Below are 22485 nucleotides of genomic sequence, written 5' to 3' on the forward strand. Positions count from 1 at the left end.
GTTCTACCTTCCACAAAATAGCAGAACATGAACGCAATTCAGCCAAGTTATTTACCACTTTATAACAAAGATCACCTTTCTTCCGGTTTCCAATAACATGTTCTTCATTTCCCTCTGAGACTTTATCAAATGGTCTTTACTGTTCATATACTACCAACATTCTGGTCATGGGTACATAAAAGTTCTGTAAGAAGCTCGAAGCTTTCTCTACAGCTCTTCTCTTTTCTTCCTGAGGCTTCACCAGCATTGCTCTTAATGGTCCATTATGGCAGTGTAAGCTTTTTGAAGCATGCACCCCAAAATTATTCCAGCTTCTACCCATTACATAATTTCAAAACTGCTTTCATATTTTTAGGTATTTATTTCAGCAGCACCCTCACTTCTTGGAATCAATTCCTTAGTCTTATGAAAAGCCATCTCTGAACTTTATGTATTGGTTTATGTATGCCTGACTTCTAGACTATAGTGGCACTCTATAAATTGTGACTAGCACTCTTGAAATTCTCTTGACTAGTAGTTCCTGAGGACAAGGATTAATTTTATTTATTTTATATCCCTAATTCAATACGTAGTAAATATCAGGTACTCAGTAGAAGCTCCTTCTCTTGTCCTCAGTAATTCAGTTCAATAAGCACCTGTTGAGAACCTGATATTTGTTTGATGCCAGGCCATTTTTTAAAGCTGCCAGAGGCCTCAGTATTTAGTAATCAAAGTGATTATTTATTCACAATAAATCTCAATATGGAGAAGCCAAATCCTGAGATACCTCATGAAAAAAAAAAAAAACAATAACTTGTATTTAGTGAGCACTGCTACCTTTCTAAATGTTCACTAAAACCCCAAGATGTAGATACCATTATTATCCTAATGTTACTATGACAAAACAAGATATGGAAAATTTATCTATGGTTACACAATGTTGAAATGCAGATCTTGATTGTGTATTTCTGTAACATACTGTGATATGGTGCCTGTAGTATCACTAAAGAACAATGTTTCTGCAATATTATATTTACCAGATGACTTAAGTTCAATCATTTAAACACCAAGTATCTGATTTAAACTGGAATCTATTACATGCCTCTTATCCAAGATGTTGCAAGGTCACCACTCAGAGAATGTCTTCTGGCCTGTTGAGGTGCGTATGGAGCTAAGTTCTTCGCTGGATAATTTCAGAATGTTGTGATGCTTGAACTCAACCATTTCTCCTCCTTCTCTTTCTCTGCCTCCTGTTCCTTCTTCTTTTCTTCTTTCTTTTTATTTGAATAGACTTTAATTTTTAGAGAAGTTTTAGTTTCACAGTAATATTATCTTTTTAAATTGCAAAAGCAGGACACATTCATTTTGTAAAGTTTAAAAATACAGAAATTAGGATATTAAATGAAGGCTTTGTAGTTACATGAAAGGGATATTGATGAGGTAATTGTGGCATGAATTGTTCTGGATTATCTGTAAGATTTATTTTAATACAGTGTTTCCTCATTGGTTCAGCAATCTGAAACACTTATCATCAGAGCTGTTGATCCCACCTGTTTCCATTATCTAATTACATTACCACCTCCGTACAAAGCACCATTGATATCCTCAAGTTCTCCATGGGCTAATTTTCTAACTAAATTTCCAAGTATTATATTTATTAGGACCCCCCAACCCAGGCGCAATTATCTGAGGATCAGGAAAACATCTTGTATTCTGAACACGGGTGTGTGTGTGTGTGAGTGTATGTGTGTGTGTGAGAGAGAGAGAGAGATCATATTTATTCAGAGAGTTGAGATACTTGCTAAAAATGGAGACTCTGGACCTCACCCAAGATATATTAAATAAGAATATCTATGCTTGAAGTCAGAGATTCCGCCTACCAAAACTTGTTTTATTTTTACTTTCCATCAGGAAATTGACAAACATATTTAAAAGTAGAGAGGTTAATATAATAAACTCCATGTACTCAAAACTCAGACAATTATCAATTCATAGTCAATGTTATTTTATCTATAATGTGAAGCAAATTGTGGACATATCATTTGATCATTTCTACATATACCTAGAACACATAACCACAATACAATAATCATACCTAAAATAACAATAACCTCTAATGTCATTACATTTTAAAATCAAACGTTTCTTGTTTCATAAATGTGTCTTAGTTGTATGGTGTTTTAAACCCAATCACGTAACTGCTCTAGGCTGGACTGGCTCCTCTCTAGGCCTGTAGCTCAGCTCCCATGCTGGGACTTTTGTCCACCAGTCTTCCAACTTGAATACAGTTTTTCCTGTATGCGTGTTTTCTGTCTCATTTTAATCTCCTACATTCATCCTCAAGTAACTTGCTAAGATAAATACATAAAAAATAGTTTTTCTGACTTGTTTTGAAAGGTGGCTTTTTTAGCCCTCACACTTTATTGATAGCATTTGAATACAGAATTCTAGGTTGAATGTAATTTTTTCTCAGAAGTTTGCAGGCATTATTCAGTTACCTATGGTTTCTGGTGAAAAGTCTGTTGCCACTGTGGTTCCCATTTCTTTTTTTTTTAAATTGCATTTTTTTATTGCATTTTAGGTTTTGGGGTACATGTGAAGAACATGGAAGGTTGTTGCATAGGTACACAGGTGGCAGTGTGATTTGCTGCCTTCCTCCCCATCACCTATACCTGGCATTTCTCCCCATGCTATCTCTCCCCAACTCCCCACCCTCCGCTGTCCCTCCCCTATTTCCCCCCAGCAGACCCCAGTGTGTAGTGCTCCCCTCCCTGTGTCCATGTGTTCTCATTGGTTCCCATTTATTTGTTATTTTTCCAGATTCATGTTGTCTCTTAAGTTTTCTGACCTTCTCTAATATTCATGATTTGAAATTTCACAATAATGCAACCAAGGTAGTGATATTTTATTATAGGTGCTCAGTGGACCCCTATCCACTTGTCCTTCAGTTCTAGGGGACTTGGTTTTTTTCTTTGATGACTTTTACCGTCATTCTCTCATTCTCTCTGTTCTTACTTCTAGAAAATTTAAATATTGGACCTCCTGAATGAATACATATCATATTTTTCGTTTAAATTTCCGAAGTATCTGTTTTGCTTGGTTTTGTTTTTCTCGGTCTACATTCAGGCACATGTTCCTTGACTTTGCTTTCTACTGAATTTTTCTTCTATTTCACCAATTACATTATTTTACTGTTAGATCAGATTGGATCTCAAGGGTGTCTTTTTCCAGTTACTGCCGCAGTCATAATTCTCACTCTTGGTTGCTGTTTTATAAATCTCAGTACATGAATTAATTTGCCTCTTGCATTACTGTAATTTGTTTCATGTCAGGGACCATTTATTCTGATGGCTCAGCTTGACTACCCGCTTTTGAGGTGTCGATTTGCCCATTTGTTTCATGACTTTTCTTTTATTGTCTGTTTATGTGTTTTTCCTGGCCCTTCAAATTTTAGGAAGATAACCAATTTTTCACATAGGTATATGGGCTTAAGTTTTTTACTTGTTGGCCAGTAGTCACTGCCACTCTAAATCAGGTCCACTTTTTAAAGAAAAAACACTTGCAGGCATCCCCTAGAATTATAGGTGTCCAGCTGGAATGTCTGCTGGGTACAAGGTGTCATGATGTCTTCTATCTGGTATGCCAGGGATGTTGCTACAATGCATCATGTCTTATGGCTAGGGCTAATAGCCACTAGAAGAGGTTTTTGACAAACAGGCGTGATTACAGGACATCCTGTGCCACACCTTCCCTGGGAAGAATACACTCTATGTCAGCTCTGAGTATAGCTTTATGCATAGTCACCCCCAAAGCGGCAATACTTCTAGGGATTCGGATCAGAACTGGTTTGCCATTTGCCTCTTTTCATCCCTGAGTGACTATCTGGTTATTACCTTGACTTTTGGAAAAAAGAACTAATTATGCAATTCACATTCTTTAGAAAAATTACCTCATGATTATTTTTCATGTCATATATTTTTCAATTTTTAAAATGAGATATACCATAAATGACAATAATATATCTAACGAACACATATAAAAATTAATAATAAAACAAATGGTCATGTACCTACTACCTAACTGAAGAAATAACATCTTATGATTCTAAGCTGATGTTCCCTCTCCAACTTTGGAGGTCATGGGTCAGAGGTGGGAAGTATGGCCTTAGTGATGCTGAAGTAGCTTTGTAGCACCTGTTTCTGAAAAAAACAAGAGAAAGGTACAAATATACTATCTAGAAGGCATACTCAGCTATTTGTAAACAGTAGTACAGACGATTATGCTTGGCGTCTGGTGTGGCTGTGTAGGTCATCAATGGTGTTTCCTGCAGGCATTTCTCCCTGGGGTACTGCTAACTCACACAACACCTTTGTGTAAATCAGAAAAAAAGCCACTCCTGCTATTTGCCGTAATTTAAAAAATAACAACATGCACAAAAATCTATAATGACTATGAGTGTAACTGGTGCCTCCTAGGGCTTACAGGCCACAATCCACACAACAATAATTCAAGGTAGACATAGCAGATGGTACAGGGCTCCTCAGGTGGGCTTTATCACTTGCTGAATGCCTACTATGTGCCAGGAACTCTTTTAGATTCTTGGCACTCAGTGTTGAGATGGACAAGATCTCTGCTCTTCTGGATCCCCCATGACTGGATTTCTGAGCAGGCTGTTTTGTGAGTGCCAGAGCTGTAGACAACTAACAAGCTGTAATTGTTCTTGAACTGGGTCAGAGGTCCTGTGGTTACTAGTTAAAAGTGAGACAGAACTTCATTTTACTCAATATGCTATCTATGCCAATTGAAACCTGAGAGGTCATGTTGTGCTAAGCTGATGAGTTCAGAGGTCACATGGGGTTCTTACATTTATGATGACCCTATGTCCCAATTTTCCCTGGACTATCCTAAGCATCTTATCCCCATGTAATTATTAATATAACCCTTTGTCTCTCCTAGCCGTGTCCCAGCTTTGGACAGTAAATTATATGATCACATAAATTAGCTTTTGTTGTTGTTGTTGTGGCAACACCCCTTTAAAATCCTGTTACTTAATACACTAAATATTTAGGTTTTGCTAATGGATCTGTGAGTCGGCTGTAGCTTTGCCCCAGGCTGTCAGTCATGTTTTAGTTTTCTCCTTGTTTTGCACTTTGGGCTAATGCCACAAGTCTTCTCATTATGGCAGTCAGGCTGGATGATCAGCGCTTATCTGAGAGCTCTTCTCATGCAGAAGGTGGGAGCACAAGGGACCTCTGCTTCAAGGTGGCATGGGCCATGTTCACTCGTATTTCATTGACCAGAGTGTCATACAGCCAAGACCAACGTTGGGGATTGGGATTTATGCTTCTCCCTTGGAGAGGAGCCCTGTGATAGGACACAGTGACTATTTGGTGAGTAATAATACAGTTATCTCATCACATTCCTAAATGCTATGTCCTCCCAATGTGCCCCTCCTCCACCCTTTGCTGATGGTCTCTTAGCAGTGTCTATCTCAGGACAGAGTTGAAGTGATTAACAGAATGTACAGAAGTTTTGTCTCCATTTAGATTACAGAATGTATTAAGAGATTTCACTGCTATGTAGAGCCTGTTTTGTGTTGGAGAAGGTGGGGATCGATGTTTGCAGCCTGATTACCTGGGACAGGGTTTCCTCCTTCCTGGTCCCCCAGCACTACCACCCATCATAGAGGTCTGCACCAGCATGTTCTCTACTCTCCTGTGTGAGTGGTCAGAACCAGGTGGAGTCCGGGGTCAAACCATGCCCCCCCGCCTCACGTTAGGCTCTGTGAGGTATACTACCTAGCCCCTTTTACTTTGTCCCCACTGACTGCACTCTCTGTTCCCCATCCCTGCCTGTTGCTCTGCACCTGGGATTTTAAATTTCTCTCAGTTTCCCTTCATTTGCCTGTATTAAATGTTCCCACTGATGGGCTTTTCTTTTAAAACAATTCCAGACATTCCTCAAAGTTACTGGTTAACTGATGAATTGGTGATGCTCTTTTTTATTTTCTATTGCTTATCCCATTTCCATGGGATTTGAGGAGATAAAAGTGAAAAAGATTGGCACAGTTACCCATATTGAAACTTTAACCCCAGTATTTTCAAACAGAGATATAATATTGTTTCACTAAAAGGGTGAATATTGATTGGGAGGCATAGAGGAAATATGTTAAATCCATCACCAGCCCTGGCAGCTGGGTTTCTTTTAAGAGGAGTTTTTGATAAACAGTTTTATCAGTTCACAAGAATGACCAAGTGCTGTCAGTGTCATGTTGAAAAGCACAGGGATGGTGGTTGTTCAGCTTGACTCAGTAGGTAAGTGACTTGCAGGAGGGGTTCCCATGCATGCTGCAGCAAAAATACAACTTTGTCACAGACCATGGTATGTTGGCAGTGCTGTGCATAGTTGAAATTGTGAGTACCAAATAACTCATTTCTAATTTTCTCCTTCATTAGAATATGAATCTGTGAAGACATGGTGTGCGCCTATCATGTTCCTCATTGTATCTCCAGAGCTTAGCATAACACTTGGCATGTAGTGGGCATTCAGAAAACTTTGGTTGAAGCAATGCAAATATTAATGATGGGCAGTAAAGGCAAATCCTGGGGAGAATCCTTGGGGATCCTGAGTGTAATGAAGCACAGTAATAACAGGAAGGGTGGTTCTTTAAAATAAAGATTTTACAGCCACCATAGTGCCAGAAATGCCTTCAGATTGATGCTTAGCCTCCCTGGCTCTACTGTAGCCTGGGGCAGAAGCCTGGAGTGGGTGAGCTGTTTTGAACCTTAGGGGCATAATCACTGGATATTGTACTGCCAAGACTTGCTGAACCCATGGGGCTGTGGTCCATGATCCATGTAGCAGATGCTGCGATTACCTGCCATATCCCCTTACCACTTCAGTGTGTGCCTGTTGACCTCCAATGCAGCCTCTGCATTGATTTCAATGTGGGATGTTCCTGACCACTGGAGCCTACTTTGTTCATCTGGGCTGCAGGTTTCAAATGATGGGAATTTAATGCCCTTTGGGAAATGCCCTCAAATTAACAACTAAAGAGAGCAAATGTGTAATACCTTGGATCCCTTGCCACTTGGGTAGAGTATATCTGAGGTGTATTAGGCCTCTCCAGCAGGCTTAATCTTTACTCCCCTACTGTAGGAACTGGCTTGATAATGTACCTTTTACTGGCTTCCCTTTCTCCCTCTAAATAATGCTTTGCCCTTGAATAATTGTTTTAGGGTATGCTGCTGGGGAAACCCAAACTACAGTATTGTGTCCTGGGTCCTGAGGATCTGCCACTGAGTGGTGGTTGTTCTTGTAGCTGCAAAATCCACAGAAGACTTGAGCTTCATTTTGCTTAGAACCTTAAAAGTTAATAGGAAAAGTAGAACCAAAAAAAAAGCACTCTGATTTCTTTTAATTTAAGAAGTTGTGACTTACACAATTCCTCAATTATATTATACAGCTCTCTGAAATGACCGAGTAATTTTTAAGGACATTTGAAACTGCCCCGCTCAAAAGACATTAATGATTGGTGCTGCCTGTGGGATAGAGTCTTATTTGACTTGAAGGGCGTTCTAGTCCCCATGAATATATTCATTTTCTTGCCATAGCAGGCTGTTTATGGTTTCTAAACATGGCCTGCATGCCATGTTACCTCTTGTGTGTTTTTGCTCACGGGTCCTATGGTTTGTGTATGAATTCTCATTGTCACTGCCCCAGAACCAAGTAACCCAGCTGTGCGCCCCAGCGTGGGCTTCCATAGTCAGCTCCCAAGGGATGAATGGATGAGAGGGTCATTCTGCCCACCCTATGCAATGCTTGGCATGGAGGGAATGATAACACTGACCTTTGATCTTTGCTTCTTTGCAGACATCTCAGTGAGCCTGCTGACCCTTGTGGTCACTGCCTGTGGTCTTGCTCTCTTTGGCGTGTCTCTCTTCGTGTCTTGGAAACTCTGCTGGGTTCCGTGGCGAGAACGAGGCCTGCCTTCTGGTAGCAAAGACAACAACCAGGAGCCTCTTAACTACACGGACACAGAGACCAATGAGCAGGAGAACAGCGAGGACTTCCTAGACCCTCCCACGCCCTGCCCTGACTCCTCCATGAAGATCAGCCACACTTCCCCTGACATTCCCCTCTCCACCCAGACAGGGGTTCAGGAGAACTGTGCCCATGGCATCCGCGTGCAGCGCCAAGTCACAGAGCCAACCTCGTCGGTTCGGTTAGTAATGCCTCTTCGTTTCTGAATGCAAGCAAGAACCGCCCATTCCCTTCTCTGGCAACAATAGCACTGATTGGTCAAGGAGCCTATAACCTTTTAGATTTCCCTTCTGTATCAGAGACATGAATATGGGGAAATCCCATGCTTCCTATGCTGAAGTTAGGTTCCTGAGCCCTTCTTGGTCTTTACTTAGTTCATAAAAATAATAGTTAAAATATTAAGACTTAGCATGTGTGAAGTACTCTATAAGAACTTTATATTCATATTTTATTATAGCTCCCAACTTAGCATGAGATATATGCTATTATTTTTATTTTACAGTTGAAGAAACAAGTCAAGGAGATTAAATTTTTTAAAAAGTCATATATGTAAACACCCAGGTCAGGGTTGGAACCCTGGTTCAACCAACACAAGAATCTGAGTTCTTAACCACTCTTCCCTGCTGCCCTCCTACTGCTGTAGAATGTATTCCCTGTGCATCTCGCCTATCCTAACAGTCACGCACAGGCTCTCTTCAGGCTCCGCCGTGTGGCTGGAGGTCTTTGTCCACCTCTAGCCTTTGGGAGGGTCACAGAGTAACCAGGCCTGGATCACTCTCTTTTCATTGTCTGGATACTTTCTGCTCTTCAACAGTAGAGAAATAATATAATGCAGTGATAAAAGGTGCAGTCTCTCAAGTCAAATGAATTGCCTTTACTTACAGGTATAAAATTGAACAAATTATTTAAAACTCCATATGTGTCCATTTCCTCTTCCTCAAAAGAGGAATAGATAGTACTGATTTGTAGGTGGTTTTAAGACTGAAATGATAACATGTGCTGCACAGTTCTGGCACCTAGTAAATACTCCAAAATGCGAGCTGCCATTTTGCTGTTAGTATTGCCATTATGGCCTCTCCCAAGGCTCGGACGTTGCACAAAATTGTGTTTGAGGCTAAACAGACAGTTCTAAATCACTGGATATAAAAACTCATTTTTCAATAAGAGATTTTTGGAAAAGAGACTCAGGAAGCAGCTCTCTTTAGAATGAAAATATTGTCCTGAGTGATGGCCAGAGGAATAGCATGTGCTGTTATTTGGAAAGTATAAGCACAGTTTGGAGGTATTTTTTAGAAATCTTTATTGTTTGTTCTCCAGAAACAGAAATAAGACTTTACCCTTTTCATGTTAATTGAGTTTATCCTAGAGGCTCCACTCATTCTCATTAAGTGGTATGGAATATGCCAGTTTATAATTTGATTGTTTTAGAAACTTATTTTTGCATCATTTCCAATTCTGAATCAAAGAGGCAAATCTAAAATATTCCTCTGTGAGGAGATGGGTAGTTGTTTGCCATTTGATTTAGAAGAAATCCTCAGATTTTATCACTAGGATTTATCTTCAGATTTAAGACTTAAATATAACTAGAGCTCTGTTTGATGCTGTCATAAAGCTCATGCAATGTGCAGACTCATAATCAAATCCTTTCAGTATTTCAATAACTAGAGCCTTTTAGATGGAGTCTCCATTGAAATTTCCATCGAAATTGTCTCCTATTTCGTTCTACTCTGCATGTAACTTTTCTGGTCTAGATTCCTCCAATATATAGTGGTAGTACGTACTGTGATCTTTTTAGATTTGATCTGAAAGCTCTGCTGTAATTCTAACAAACTGATAGTAATGATGTCACTATAATTATCACAATATTTATACTGGAAAAGTATATCAATACTCTGCATATTAGTACGTATTTGCTTAAAAATAAAAACTGTTATCATCACTACTGATTTGTAGAAATTGGTTAGAAGGAAAAAAACAAAGAGGTAGAGTGAAGGAATTATCCCTGTAAAATGCACTCTGTGTTCAAATTTATTTTAGTTTGGGAGGCATGCAATTACATTATCTTTTCTGATGGCAAAAATCGGGTTTAGCAATATCTGAACTACCATAAGAAAACTACTCTTTCTAGCTGCATCCGACCTACTACTGACAATTTTCATTGTTATGCATTTAAAACATTCATACCTAAATTGCTACTGACCTAGTTTTATGGGGTCTGTCTAGAAATACATATCCTTTTCTCAGGATCTCACCACAATAAGAGCAGTGCATGGTTCTTCTAATTCTTTGGGAATTGGGTTGCATCATGAGCAAATGCACACACATATACATACTTTTTGCTAACAAAATGGAAAAAAAGAATGAGATTTCCTTTATGCCTCAAAGCATTTTTAACATTCTTCTTTAAGTAACATTTTTGATAACCATATTTAGGGAGGGGAAAGATAACCTTTGCTGAGACAGCTCTAAACAGTCTGCTTTTCCAGTTACTGCTTCTTCTCTTTTCTTTGTCATTATGTTCTTTACTTTCTCCCTGCCGACACTGTCTTCCTTACTGCTTCCATCCTGCAGCTGTTATCCCCATTTCAGGGCAACCATTATCTCAGGGTTCCCAGTGCACCTAAGACATAGCCTCCATTTAAAGATGTCTTCAGGATCCTTGCGATTGGTACAGTTTCTGTTGCAGCATTTACATCAAAAATCTCAACCTCACCTGGCCTCTTCAGCTTGGTTTTGTTCTTGGATATGTTTGGCTGACACGGTGCTTTTTTGGAATGTCTTAAAGATGGGCTTTGTTTTATCTTCTAAAAACGTTTCTGGTCAGAATGACTTTCTGTTGTTCTTTCAAGATCAAGCATGTTAGGATTCTGTATCTAGTTACCTCAGTGACTATTAGTATCATCCAAAATTCCTGTTAATTCTTTTTGATTTGAATGAAATCCCTTTTGTACAGTGACCCAATATGCTGGAAATGTGGATGTTTTAATTTTCTCAGAATTTTTTAATACTAGAGCTTTACAAAGTACTCTACTCCAAATGTATGAAAATCCCTGGATCCCCAAAATAGAAGGAACCTTGAAAGGCCATCTAATCCATTTCCTGATTCATGTCCTAAGATGAAAGTTCATCCTGTTTTTTTAAGTCTTCTCAAATTTCTTATGTAACACTTCGGTTTTTCAAAAATTTCAATTACCACACCACAAACTCCTTATCAAGTCTATTAAGGCCCTGCATGATAATACTGCACAGTCTGCTTCCAGCCTTACCTATGGCCAGGGCCACTGTGTTGCAGAACCAGTGACACTTTTAACATGATTTCAATTGGAGACTGCATGGAAGAAGCTCGTTATACTGTAGCTACACTAGCCTCTCTCTTAGTTCCTTCAGCTTCCCAAGCCCCTTCCTACCTTGAGGTCTTCACACATGTTGTTGCCTCAGCCAGAAATGGTTTTCCTTTTTTTTTTTTCTTTTACCCTTCTCAGGTCCTTTACTTCCCTAACGCCTTAGGTGAAACATCACCTTCTCAGAAAGGCCTCCCTGGCCACCCTATCTGAAGGCTATGTTCTGTTCCCCATTCCTTCCCACTTGTAATTCTCTCTTGCATTGCCTTGCTTTCACTCCTTCACAGGGTTAAATTGTTATTATTATTATCATTTTTCAGAAGGAGTTTAGCTCTTGTCACCCAGGCTGGAGTGCAGTGGTGCAATCTCGGCTCACTGCAACCTCCACCTCCTGGGTTCAAGTGATTCTCCTGCCTCAGCCTCCCAAGCAGCTGGGATTACAGGCATGTGCCACCATGCCTGGCTAATTTTTGTATTTTTTAGTAGAGATGAGGTTTCACCATGTTGGCCAGGCTGGTCTCAAACTCCTGACCTCATGATCTGCCCGCCTCAGCCTCTGAAAGTGCTGGGATTATAGGCATGAGCCACTGCACCCAGGATTAAATTATTTTAAGTGATTATTTATTGCTTGTACTCCGCTCTAGACTGAGCTCTGTGAGCCCAGAGACCACAAGTGTTTTGTTTCTTTTTATCTATCCAGCCCCTAGCAACCCTTGGCACATGGAGAACTTCTTTCGATGAATGACTGACAGAATATGTTGGTGAATATCAGGCCACTTTTCTCTTGCTCATCTGACAAGAATGGCAAAGGGCCAGAAGTATAACTGAGTGGAGCCTGTAATGGTGAGGCTGGTAGTAGGCCATTTGTCCCAGGTCTCACGTTCATTAAGAGCCCCACGTTAGGTGTTTGACCCTATCTCTGAATTAAGCAACTCGATAGAGTTATAGAAATATGCTGACAGAATTGAAAGAGGAAGATAACCATCACACTCTAAATTTAGGTCCCATGACTGGCCACAATTCCAGTAAATAGTACACAAAACTTAAACGTTGTAATTATGCTATGAGTAGCACATTTCTATTAAGTTATATTTTTGTGTGGTGAGAACATTGGTTCAATGTAAATATCTAAAACATAACTCTTGAATCATGGTTATTTCTTCATATTTAAATAAGCTAACTACTTCAAAAGTGGAAGTTGCCTAGACCTATCTCAACTTCCATGAGACCCTGAAACGATATGTAATTGAGTGTTTTCTCTACGGGGATTAAAATTATGAGAAATTATTTTATTCATAGCATTTCTGTATTTACTGTAGACACAGATATTAAGCATTTACTATGTGCAAAATTTAGTATTCGGTGGTGGCAATGAAGAGAGAAAAAATTTATAATCCTGCCCTCAAAAGACCCACAGCAAGAGCCCAATTATACACACAATTTGTTCTTTAGAAGATTAATCTGGAAAGAATATATAAGATGCATGGGACAGTGATAAAGACAGGGGCCTGTCAGAGGGCCTGAACTCAGCTGGGATCAATGGGAATGAAAAGAGTTATATGACGTTAGCTACTGTAGAGAAAGTTTTGGTGAACAAAGTCTCATCTTGGTTATAGAGGATAAAATATTCAAGGTTTCAAATCTGTTTAAATTGGGAGGGAGTGGGAGGAAGCAAGTCTTGCCTCAGTGTATCCACCTATACTTGACCACACACATCCACTGGCCCCAAGGCCTAATGCCTGTATCTTCATTATCTCACTTATGCTGGAAGCCCTTGAATCTTCAGGCCAAGAAAGCCTCAGATTTCCACTTCCTCCTGCCCTTGTAGTCTACTAACTGTGTCTGTCCCTATCCAGGATTTCCCCTTCTTCTGTGTCTGCCTGTGGTTCAGGACAGACCAACTCTCTCTTCATGATGAAGGGGATTTTTGAAAAAGAAAAACAAGATCCTTTCTCCACTGTTTCCGTAATTCCCTGCCTTGACTTGAACATAGGAAAGAAACCAGTAACATTTCTGAAACAACAATTCGCTTCTATATTTTCTCTCCTTCGATCCTGAAGCCTGGCAAACACTGGTATCCAAGAACCAGGGAAAGGACAGGTCAGATTTCACCTCTGAGATGGGCCACTACAGTGAAGGAATATACATTAGGGTGCACTTGTTCATGACTGCACATGAAAGCCCGAGATGGATGGGGTGTTGGGGATCTGAGTGCTGGCTTGTACAGTCTGGACTCAAAGATGCAGTGTATGTGGGGGACTCTGAAAAAGCTACTGGGGCAGAAGAGCTGCAAGTCCCACCCTGCTAGAGAGCTGGGACAAAGATGAAAATGGAGTTAATGTCTGTATTGAAGTCTACAGCATCAGCTTGGAGGTGGCTAAGGATGCAACCAAGTTAAGTAGGCAAGCCCACCTCAGGTATCATCTCCTTCATAAAAATTTCCTCAGCCAGAGGCCTTTCTCCCTCTTCTTCTAGGACTTTCTAATCCCTGATCTGTACTTAATCCTTCTGCCCCACTTTATAGTTATGGGGTTGGGGGGGACCATCTTATTGCCTGCCTGGACAGCTGTTTCCTTCAAGATAGTGACTACATTTTTCTCTTCTGTACCTTCCACCTTATTTGACACTTTGCTTTGCAAATTCGAATTTGTTGAATTGCCGTTACGTCCTGTCTCCTAAGATCTGATTGACACAGTTGGCTTTTTGGGTGATAGTTTAGGGACTAACTAACCTAGAGCTGGGACTGGTTAATTCACATTTAAGGAAAGGAAAGGAGGACAAAGCCCTGTACCTCTGGGCTTCTGACCCTTCCTGACCTCTGGCTGCAACTCAGCACAAGGCTCAGATTTCTCCAGGTATGAAAGTATCTTTTTGAGTTTCTTATGGGAAATCTACTTTGCACATTTTGTTAATTATCTTTGAACTCAAGCTTTCCACAGCTTCAACTGCAATTTTCCAACTTAGGTTAGGGTGGCCAAGTTGAATCTTTAGTTTCTCTTTGTTGTCTCTTCCATGAGAGGAAAACATCCTTTGCCCACCCAGGGAGAGAAGGGGAGGTGGAGGAAACTGAGAGTTCCAACCCCAGCAGCCAGCTTCTCTGCAGCAGCATTAGAATGTGACTTACTTGTAGAGGAGATCATCTCTCAACCTTCCTTCTGACCCACTGTCCTTGGGGTCCACGTTTTTTTACCATTCATTGTGCACATTAAGTTCTGAGAACACCAAAATACAGGACTCCCCAGACCTACTCAGAGGACTGAGTGCTTCAGACACGGATCTCTCTTTGCCACGTTCCTACGTCCCTCAATGTCATTATTCATGTCACTCAGTGGCATTAAAATTCTAGACCTTTGCTCTGGGAGCCTCTCATTTACTGCATTCAAAACCACCTCCATTGACCACCTAGAGCCACCTCACCTGGGATGAGGCAAGTTCAGGTCATGGCGCTATATTCCATATCTTTCCTCCCTCTTGCTTTGGGCTTGCTTTTTCTTTGCACCTCTGTTTGTGTAGCCTATGAGAGCTATAGAATATTGATTTTCCATTTCCTCTACCTCCTCTTCTCCTTTATGTCCCTGGGGCAGTTGCCCCGCTCTACTTTCTCATTTTCAGCTCCCATAGCTCCAGAGGTTATACGGGGAGGTTATGAGTTACCCTGGTTCTCTGGCTGTTCTAAGCTTCACTATTCTACCATGCCTCTCCCCCAACTCCGGTAAACTCTAACCTCTTCTGAATGTAAATTGAAAGAGATTGAAAGGGAACCCCATGAGTGAGAACCTGTCATGCCCTGTTACAGTCTTTGCTATCTGCTTTAAGCCACTACCTTACAGTTAGATTCAACTGATTTCCTAATAGTAGGTGTGATTCTGAATAGAGGGGAAAGTGTTGGGAATGAAATTAATCATGTAAAATGTTTGAGTAGATAATAGTATTCATATCTGTAATTTTGTTCGTTTGTTTGTTTTCTGGTTTTGGGTTTTTTTGTTGTTTTTTTTTTTAGACGGCCTCTGTCACCCAGACTGGAGTGTAGCAGCGTTATCTCCTCACCACAACCTCTGCCACCTGCGTCAGCCTCCCAACTAGCTGGGACTACGGGCACATGCCCCTATGCCTGGCTAATTTTTGTACCTTTAGTAGAGACAGGGTTTTACCGTGTTGACCATGCTGGTCTCGAACTCCTGACCTCAAGTGATCCACCAGCCTCAGCCTCCCAAAGTGTTGGGATTGCAGACATGAGCCATTGCACCTAGCCCATAACTGTGATTGGTTTTTAAGAGGAATCTTTAGCTGTATTGGGAGTTTTTGAAGGGATTCCTTTGCAGTTGGGTTCTCGGGGAATGAGATCTTTTTTCAGGCTTTGAACTACACCAACAAGCCCCACTCCGTGCTGGCAATCCACTTTGGTTAGGAAGAGTTGAGCATGCAGGACAATTTCTCTTCAGATTTCATGTCTAAGAAAATATACATGTAAAACAGAATATGTCACACTACTAAATAGCCAAATCTATGTAATTTTAATTAAAATTAAAACTATGGTAGATTAAGTCCTACAAACAGGGTGAAGACAAAATGTTGCTATGCTGAATCTAGTGCCAGTACTAAGAAAATTCAAAGGTAAATTGTAATGCACTGAGTCTGCCCAGCAACCACCTGGGGAGCATAGTGACAGGGCCTAGGGCTGACACGAGATTGTTATCTGGGGCTGGATTGTGCAGACACAGAATTGTTGGTCCACCACAGGCTCGTCTGAAGAAGGACCATCCAGTGGATCTTAAGGGTGCACTTTTATCATGTAAACAGCACCACTTACTAGACAGCACCCAGAAAGATAGGAACTGACCCAGGACATAATTATGGACGTTTTTTGAATCTAGCCTGTAAAGAAAAATCAATAGCAGAGGGAGACAGGGCTGGCACCAGCCTGTTCTGGCCTCTGCATACAGCAGGGTACTTCTCTGCTGCCTCTCAACCCTTTCTACTCACAGAGTCCAGTAAAGTGAGACTGAAGCTCTGTTCTAGCACTACATTGGTTCCACTTCTGGACAAGGGAATGACCTGGCTGCCCTAGCACATAAAGCCAGTTTTAGATGCTTAACAGCAAGTCCTCCCTTTCCTCCCCTGCTCAACCAAATCATAAAATACAGAGACACCTTAAGATTGTGGATTTCTGTATAAGAGAGTAAAATCTCACAACAGCAACTTTCAGTCCACACAGTTTTTGCACATGTGGGAATGTATGTGACTGGGCTGTGTCTGCTTTCTATGGACTGTGTTGGATGTGACAGGTACAAGTGACAGCTCTGTGACAATGCTCTTGTCATACCATGTGGGTGATTAGTGATGAGGAGGCTATTTTAAGATAAAGAGGAATGCTCAGCATAACATCCATGATGACAAGGGAGAATACTTTCCAACATGTCTGGGGATCCCTTAATTCCATTTTTACATCTTTATTTCATTGTCTTAAGAAAGAAAGAGAAGGCAAATTCAAATATTTACTCTGCCTCTCCAACTGTTTACCAATCCCTAAGAGACATCCCAGCTGTTCTCTTTCACCTTCTAGTAAAGAGGCTATTTTAATTAAGGTTATTGAGCAAATGCATGCAATACAATATAATGACTCTAAACTCTGAGCTAAAAACAAACAAAAGTAACCTTAAAAACAACCTTGTATGTAATGACTACTTCACTCAATTTGTGAAGACATACACAGATCAGACAGACTTTAAGGAGAATTTTAGAGAAACTTCTAATCCAAATCAATAAACTTATAGGGTAAAGAGTATACTATGTTAGCAAATATTTAATTTGCAAATATCAGTATCCAACCATCTTCCAGCTGAATCCCTACATACATTTATAGTAGCTCATCTTTCATTTTTGTGCCATTAGTATTTATTTCAGAAATGAAACCTGTCCTCTTGATCACTGATCACCCATGTGCACAGCAAAAGCACAGTCCCAATGCTGTCACTTGCCCCTGTCAGAGCCACCACAAGCCACTACATGCAGGCACATCCCAGTCACATACATTTTTGCATGAGCAGAAACCGTGTTTTTGTGTTGAAATGATTTTATTTGAACCAGTAAGAATTTATATCCTAAAAAAAACAATTTATATCCTTACAAAGCTATAAACTAGTGGCAAGAAATTCTGTGTAATTTAGAGAAAGATTCATTCTTCTTAAGGCAACACTTGGCTATTTCAATCAGAATGATATTATATATAAAGTTGAATAATTTTATTTTTAAAGCAGTTTGTACAAATCTTTATATTCCACCAGATGAATAAGCTTCTTTAATGGCATATTAGACAGTTTAGAAAGTGTATTAAACCTTTAAAGCTCTGAGGTCGCATGTTACTAGGTTCATTTCCTGATACCAAGTCTCAGTTTTGAGCTTCAAGCCTTAGGGAGCAGCTTAATCACACTGATGAGCATTTTGAATTTAGGCCACAGACACACACACAAAAAGGCCCACAGATCTAAGCTCCTGACAGAATGTAACAGTCTACCTACATCCCAAGCAAAAGTTTCTGAGAGACCCATAGCTAATAAGTTTATAACTTTGTTCTGTGTTGCTCTTCATTCAAGGCATAATTCATTCCGAAGACAACTCAACTTGTCAAACCCAGACTTCAATATCCAGCAGCTTCAAAAACAGGAACAGTTGACTGGAATTGGTAGAATTAAACCAGAGTTATATAAACAGAGGTCCTTGGATAATGATGATGGGAGACGGAGTAACAGCAAGGCGTGTGGGAAACTGAACTTCATTTTAAAATATGACTGTGACTTAGAGCAGCTCATAGTGAAGATTCACAAAGCTGTCAATTTGCCCGCCAAGGACTTTTCTGGAACTTCAGATCCTTATGTGAAGATCTATTTGCTTCCTGATCGGAAAACAAAACACCAGACTAAAGTTCACAGAAAGACCCTGAACCCTGTGTTTGATGAAGTGTTTTTATTTCCAGTTCCCTACAATGACCTTGAAGCACGGAAGCTTCACTTCTCTGTGTACGACTTTGACAGGTTCTCTCGTCATGACTTAATTGGCCAAGTGGTGGTGGATCATTTCTTAGACTTGGCTGATTTCCCCAGGGAGTGCATCCTTTGGAAGGATATCGAATATGTCACCAATGTGAGTCCAGCATTTCTTCATTTTGATGGGGGGTGGGCATCTTGGTTAGCAGGGAAACAGATTACTTACATATTATCTTGAGGACAAAGTGTAAAATTTGTGTCAATGTACATGTAACTGTTATTTCAGAACCTCCTTGTACCTTTTCAGAAACAGTGTTTTAACAATATTGATTTTGAACTTCCCACGTATTGTTCATGAAAACATTAAAGAATAATATTCTCTCTTTTCTACTTTCAGATTCTTAGCTAGTCCCTAGTAGGCAGCAGATGTTCTCTGTCTTCCTTACCACAATTTCTTTAGAACTTTTTCAGGTTGCTTGTGCTAAATGGAACCTGCCATTCTATTAACTGTAGTCTGAGCTAAGAGACCATTACCTGACTCTGAGAGCAGTAGGTACTTACCTATGTTCTCAGGTTGGCTCAAGAGCATTTCCCATAATTGGATCCTCAACTTCAGTCCTACAGGTGGGAGTGGTTGAGAAGAGTTGGTACCACATTTTTAAATGTAAAACTCACAAAATTCAAGTTACAAGGAGGGAAGTCTGAAAAGAAACTATAGATAATGACAAAACTAATCTATCGACAGTCACATCCAATTTAGGGCTCAGGAGAGAAGTCAAAGTGCTGTGTAGTAGTACCATATATCTATGTCTACATTTTAAACATAAGATTTCAGAGGTGATATTTCTATTCCATTTACATCCTTTTCATTATCCCACAGAGATGTATTGACATTCCAGAAATAGAAAGGAAAATTGAATATTCTTAGGTAACTCTGATATTTTAAAGCCACTTGTTTCTTTCACCTGTCCAAATTCCCTGTGATAACTTTGTTAGCTTCTCTTCTTGGATATGAGCTATTCTGAGGCCAGCCTAGCTCTCTTTCTCTGCCATGGCATCCAAACGGACCAAGCACCACTGTCCTTATTCAGCTCAGACATGGATTCAGCTTGAGTCTGGAGCCTATTTCTTGAAAGACTAATCTCTGCCTAATGACCAAATACCTACACCAGTACCCCCTTATCCTCAGCCACTTTAATGAACTAGGGGCTCACCCATACTTTGGTTGCCCTGTGTGACACCTTCTCTCCACATGCCACAAGGTTCCAGTGCCAACTTTGTTCTGCTATCCAAATAAACAGAGTGTAGCATGGGATTCTGCTGGCCTTTATCATAATCATGAGGAAAGAAAGAAAGGAGCTGCAACTGGATACGGTGCAAAGAATAGCAGTTGATGAAACCAAGGTGATTTGGAATACTGGGGAAGGAATAGATCTTAAAATATTATAATGCATGTAAACCCAACAATGGATGCTAGGGAAAGCAAGGATTGTCTCCCAAATCCCCCCATTGACAGAATCAGGAAGCAACATGAGAAGGTTTAAAGAAACAAAATGGGAAGGCTGCTTGTACAAAGATATGAATGGCTCCCCTGTCACTGGAGTATTTACTAAGTCTCCCTGATTATGGGAGCTGAGACACTGCCAGCTGCAATGAGGTGCCTTGGACTTGTGTCTGATCTCAGGTATGGTAGAGAGGTTTTGGTCACACCATCTAATGAGACATTAATTAATTAATTTATTTTTTTGACAAATGGATCCTATAAAATAGCTGGAGATGTTATTAGGAAGTTCAATGAGGATCCTGTGGAGAGTTGCCTTCTGGAGACTTTGTGGTGAGAGCAACACTGATAACAACACTGTGGTGATACTGCACAGTGGCTGATAAAAATCTGGATGATGATCCTTGGTGGAAACGACTCCTAGGACAGGTTCCTGTGGACAAGAATATGGTGTGGCAGGTGGTAGAGACCTTCTGGCCCCTGAGGTCACTGTCATTTCAGCAGTCTCTTGGGAGTAAGGGTTTCTTTTCCATTGTTGGAAAATCCTGGATTTCCACAGGGTTAAGGAGAGTGTGAAATTATTTATCAAGGAGGAAAAAACCAGTAAAGCTACAGGCTTCAAATTTCTCAGTTGTTTCCTCAGGCAAACAATACATCTTCTGAGCATTAACCTAAGCCTTTGGCGGGCCACGGAGAGGGTAGGTCCCACCAACAGAATTTCAGGCTATTTTATAGTCTGCTGTATTTTTAAATTCCATTTTAAAAAGTGTTATTTGGGGCTGTTTTGACCATGGGTTTTGTTTTTTTATATATATACAGAGACTGAATATAAAGAACTGAGATTTGCCATGGCTCCCTTTTTATAATATAGAATGTATGTAATATAGTATGTGTAATAATATGATTTAATGAAAGAATAATTAAATGAACAGGCCTGAACCCATCATTTAGTTGAAGAGTAGAACATTACCAGTACTTTTGTTGACCCTTGAATTGTCTTCTGTCACATTCCCTCTCAGTCTAATCCTGCCAAGAAAAAACCTCTATCTTGAATTTTGCTTATATTGTGATATTTTAAAAAATGCATATATGTATATATATATATGACAATATGATTTTGGGTTTTGTCTGTTTTGGCTTTTATAGCTCTTTGACTAGTTTTTTTTTTCAGTCAACATTGATTATGGCATTTAATAATAGAAATAAGCAGAGCAGCTGTGGCTTATGTATCTTCATTGTTATATAATAATCCATTTTATTAATATTAATATATGACAAATTAGGATTCCTATATTGGTGACATTCAGGATGTCATTAGTTTTTCTGTGATTCTGAATAATATTGCAGAGATTTTTGTACACGTATTTTGGTTCACATATGCAATTATTTCTCTAGAGTGTATCCCTGATAGAGGTAAGTTACGCGTGTGTTCAACTTTTTTAGATAGTGACAAGGTCTTTTTCAGTCGTTTTCACATATCACAAATTGATCCTCCCACTGTTGAAATGGGACAATCCCTATTGTTCCACTTTCTCGTCAACTCTTGCAATTGCCACTGGTTAATGTATGTACATGTATGTAAAATGATATATTATTGGCATTTCTTCTGTTGCCCAGTTTTACCATCTTTTGATATGTTTATTGGCCATTTATGCTTTCTTTCTTGTGAAAATTCTTGTTCAGCACTTATTCTATTTTTTTTTTCCTTTTCTTTTTGATATACATAGGCTTTTTAAACAGTCTGGATGCAAATTCTTTGTTGGTTATGTTTTACAAACACCATTTCCCAGTTTATGGCTGTCTTTGTGTTCACTTTATGGTGTCTTTGATAAATAGAGGTTATGTTTAATGTAATAAAATGTATCAGTATTTTCCATTGTAAATTAGCAGATTTGTGTCTTACTTAAGAAGTACTTCCCTAACCTATGTCAGAAAGATATTTCTCCTATGCTTTCTATCAGAAGTTTTAAGGTTTTTTTTCCTCCTCAATTATGATTTTAATCCACTTAGAACAGAATTTTTTATGTAGTGTCATATAGGCATCATATAGCATTTAGCTTGGGCTGTCATAACAAAATACCATACACTGGACAGTTTAAACAATAGATATTTATTTCTTACAGCTCTGGAGCCTGGGATATCTAAGATCAGGTTTCAGCAGATTCCATTCCTGGTGAGGCTGTCTTCCTGACTCACCTTCTCACTGTCCCCTCAAGTGATGGAGAGAGGGAGAGCACTCTGGTCCTAGTCTCTCTTCCTCTTCTTATAAGAACACTAACCCTATGATGGGGGCCCTACCCTCAGAACCTCATGTAAACCTAATTGCCTCTCGAAGGCTCCATTCCCAAATACTGTCACAATCACACTGCGGATTAGAGCTTCAACATATAAATTGGGAGGGACAAAAACATTCAGTCCATAACATATCTATATTTATTTTTCTATATGGGTAAGAAAATTTCTGGCATATTTTCCCAATAATATGCACTGTATGCTCTTATATAGATTTCTGTATATGCAGAACCTGGATTCTCTTTTCTATCCACTGTGATGTTTATCCCTATTAATATCACAATTTGCAAAATATTATTGTTCTATGATAAGCCTTAACATCTGGAAGGGCAAATCATCTAGCCTA

General features: G+C 39.8%; 1 protein-coding gene across 4 annotated transcripts in view; it reads left to right on the forward strand.

Moving 5' to 3' along the window:
* SYT9 (synaptotagmin 9) overlaps positions 1 to 22485 on the forward strand; it is a 246562-nt gene that overhangs the window by 46579 nt on the left and 177498 nt on the right. For all 4 annotated transcript variants that reach the window (XM_032240616.1, XM_032240617.1, XM_032240614.1 and 1 more), the window contains exons 2-3: positions 7852 to 8203; positions 17957 to 18503. In XM_032240616.1, coding sequence (XP_032096507.1) covers positions 7852 to 8203; positions 17957 to 18503 — 899 coding nt within the window. The remainder of the gene's footprint in view (positions 1 to 7851; positions 8204 to 17956; positions 18504 to 22485) is intronic.

Source organism: Sapajus apella, unplaced genomic scaffold, assembly GCF_009761245.1.
Source record: "Sapajus apella isolate SASKATOON/1434 unplaced genomic scaffold, GSC_monkey_1.0 scaffold47, whole genome shotgun sequence".
Lineage (NCBI taxonomy): Eukaryota > Metazoa > Chordata > Mammalia > Primates > Cebidae > Sapajus > Sapajus apella.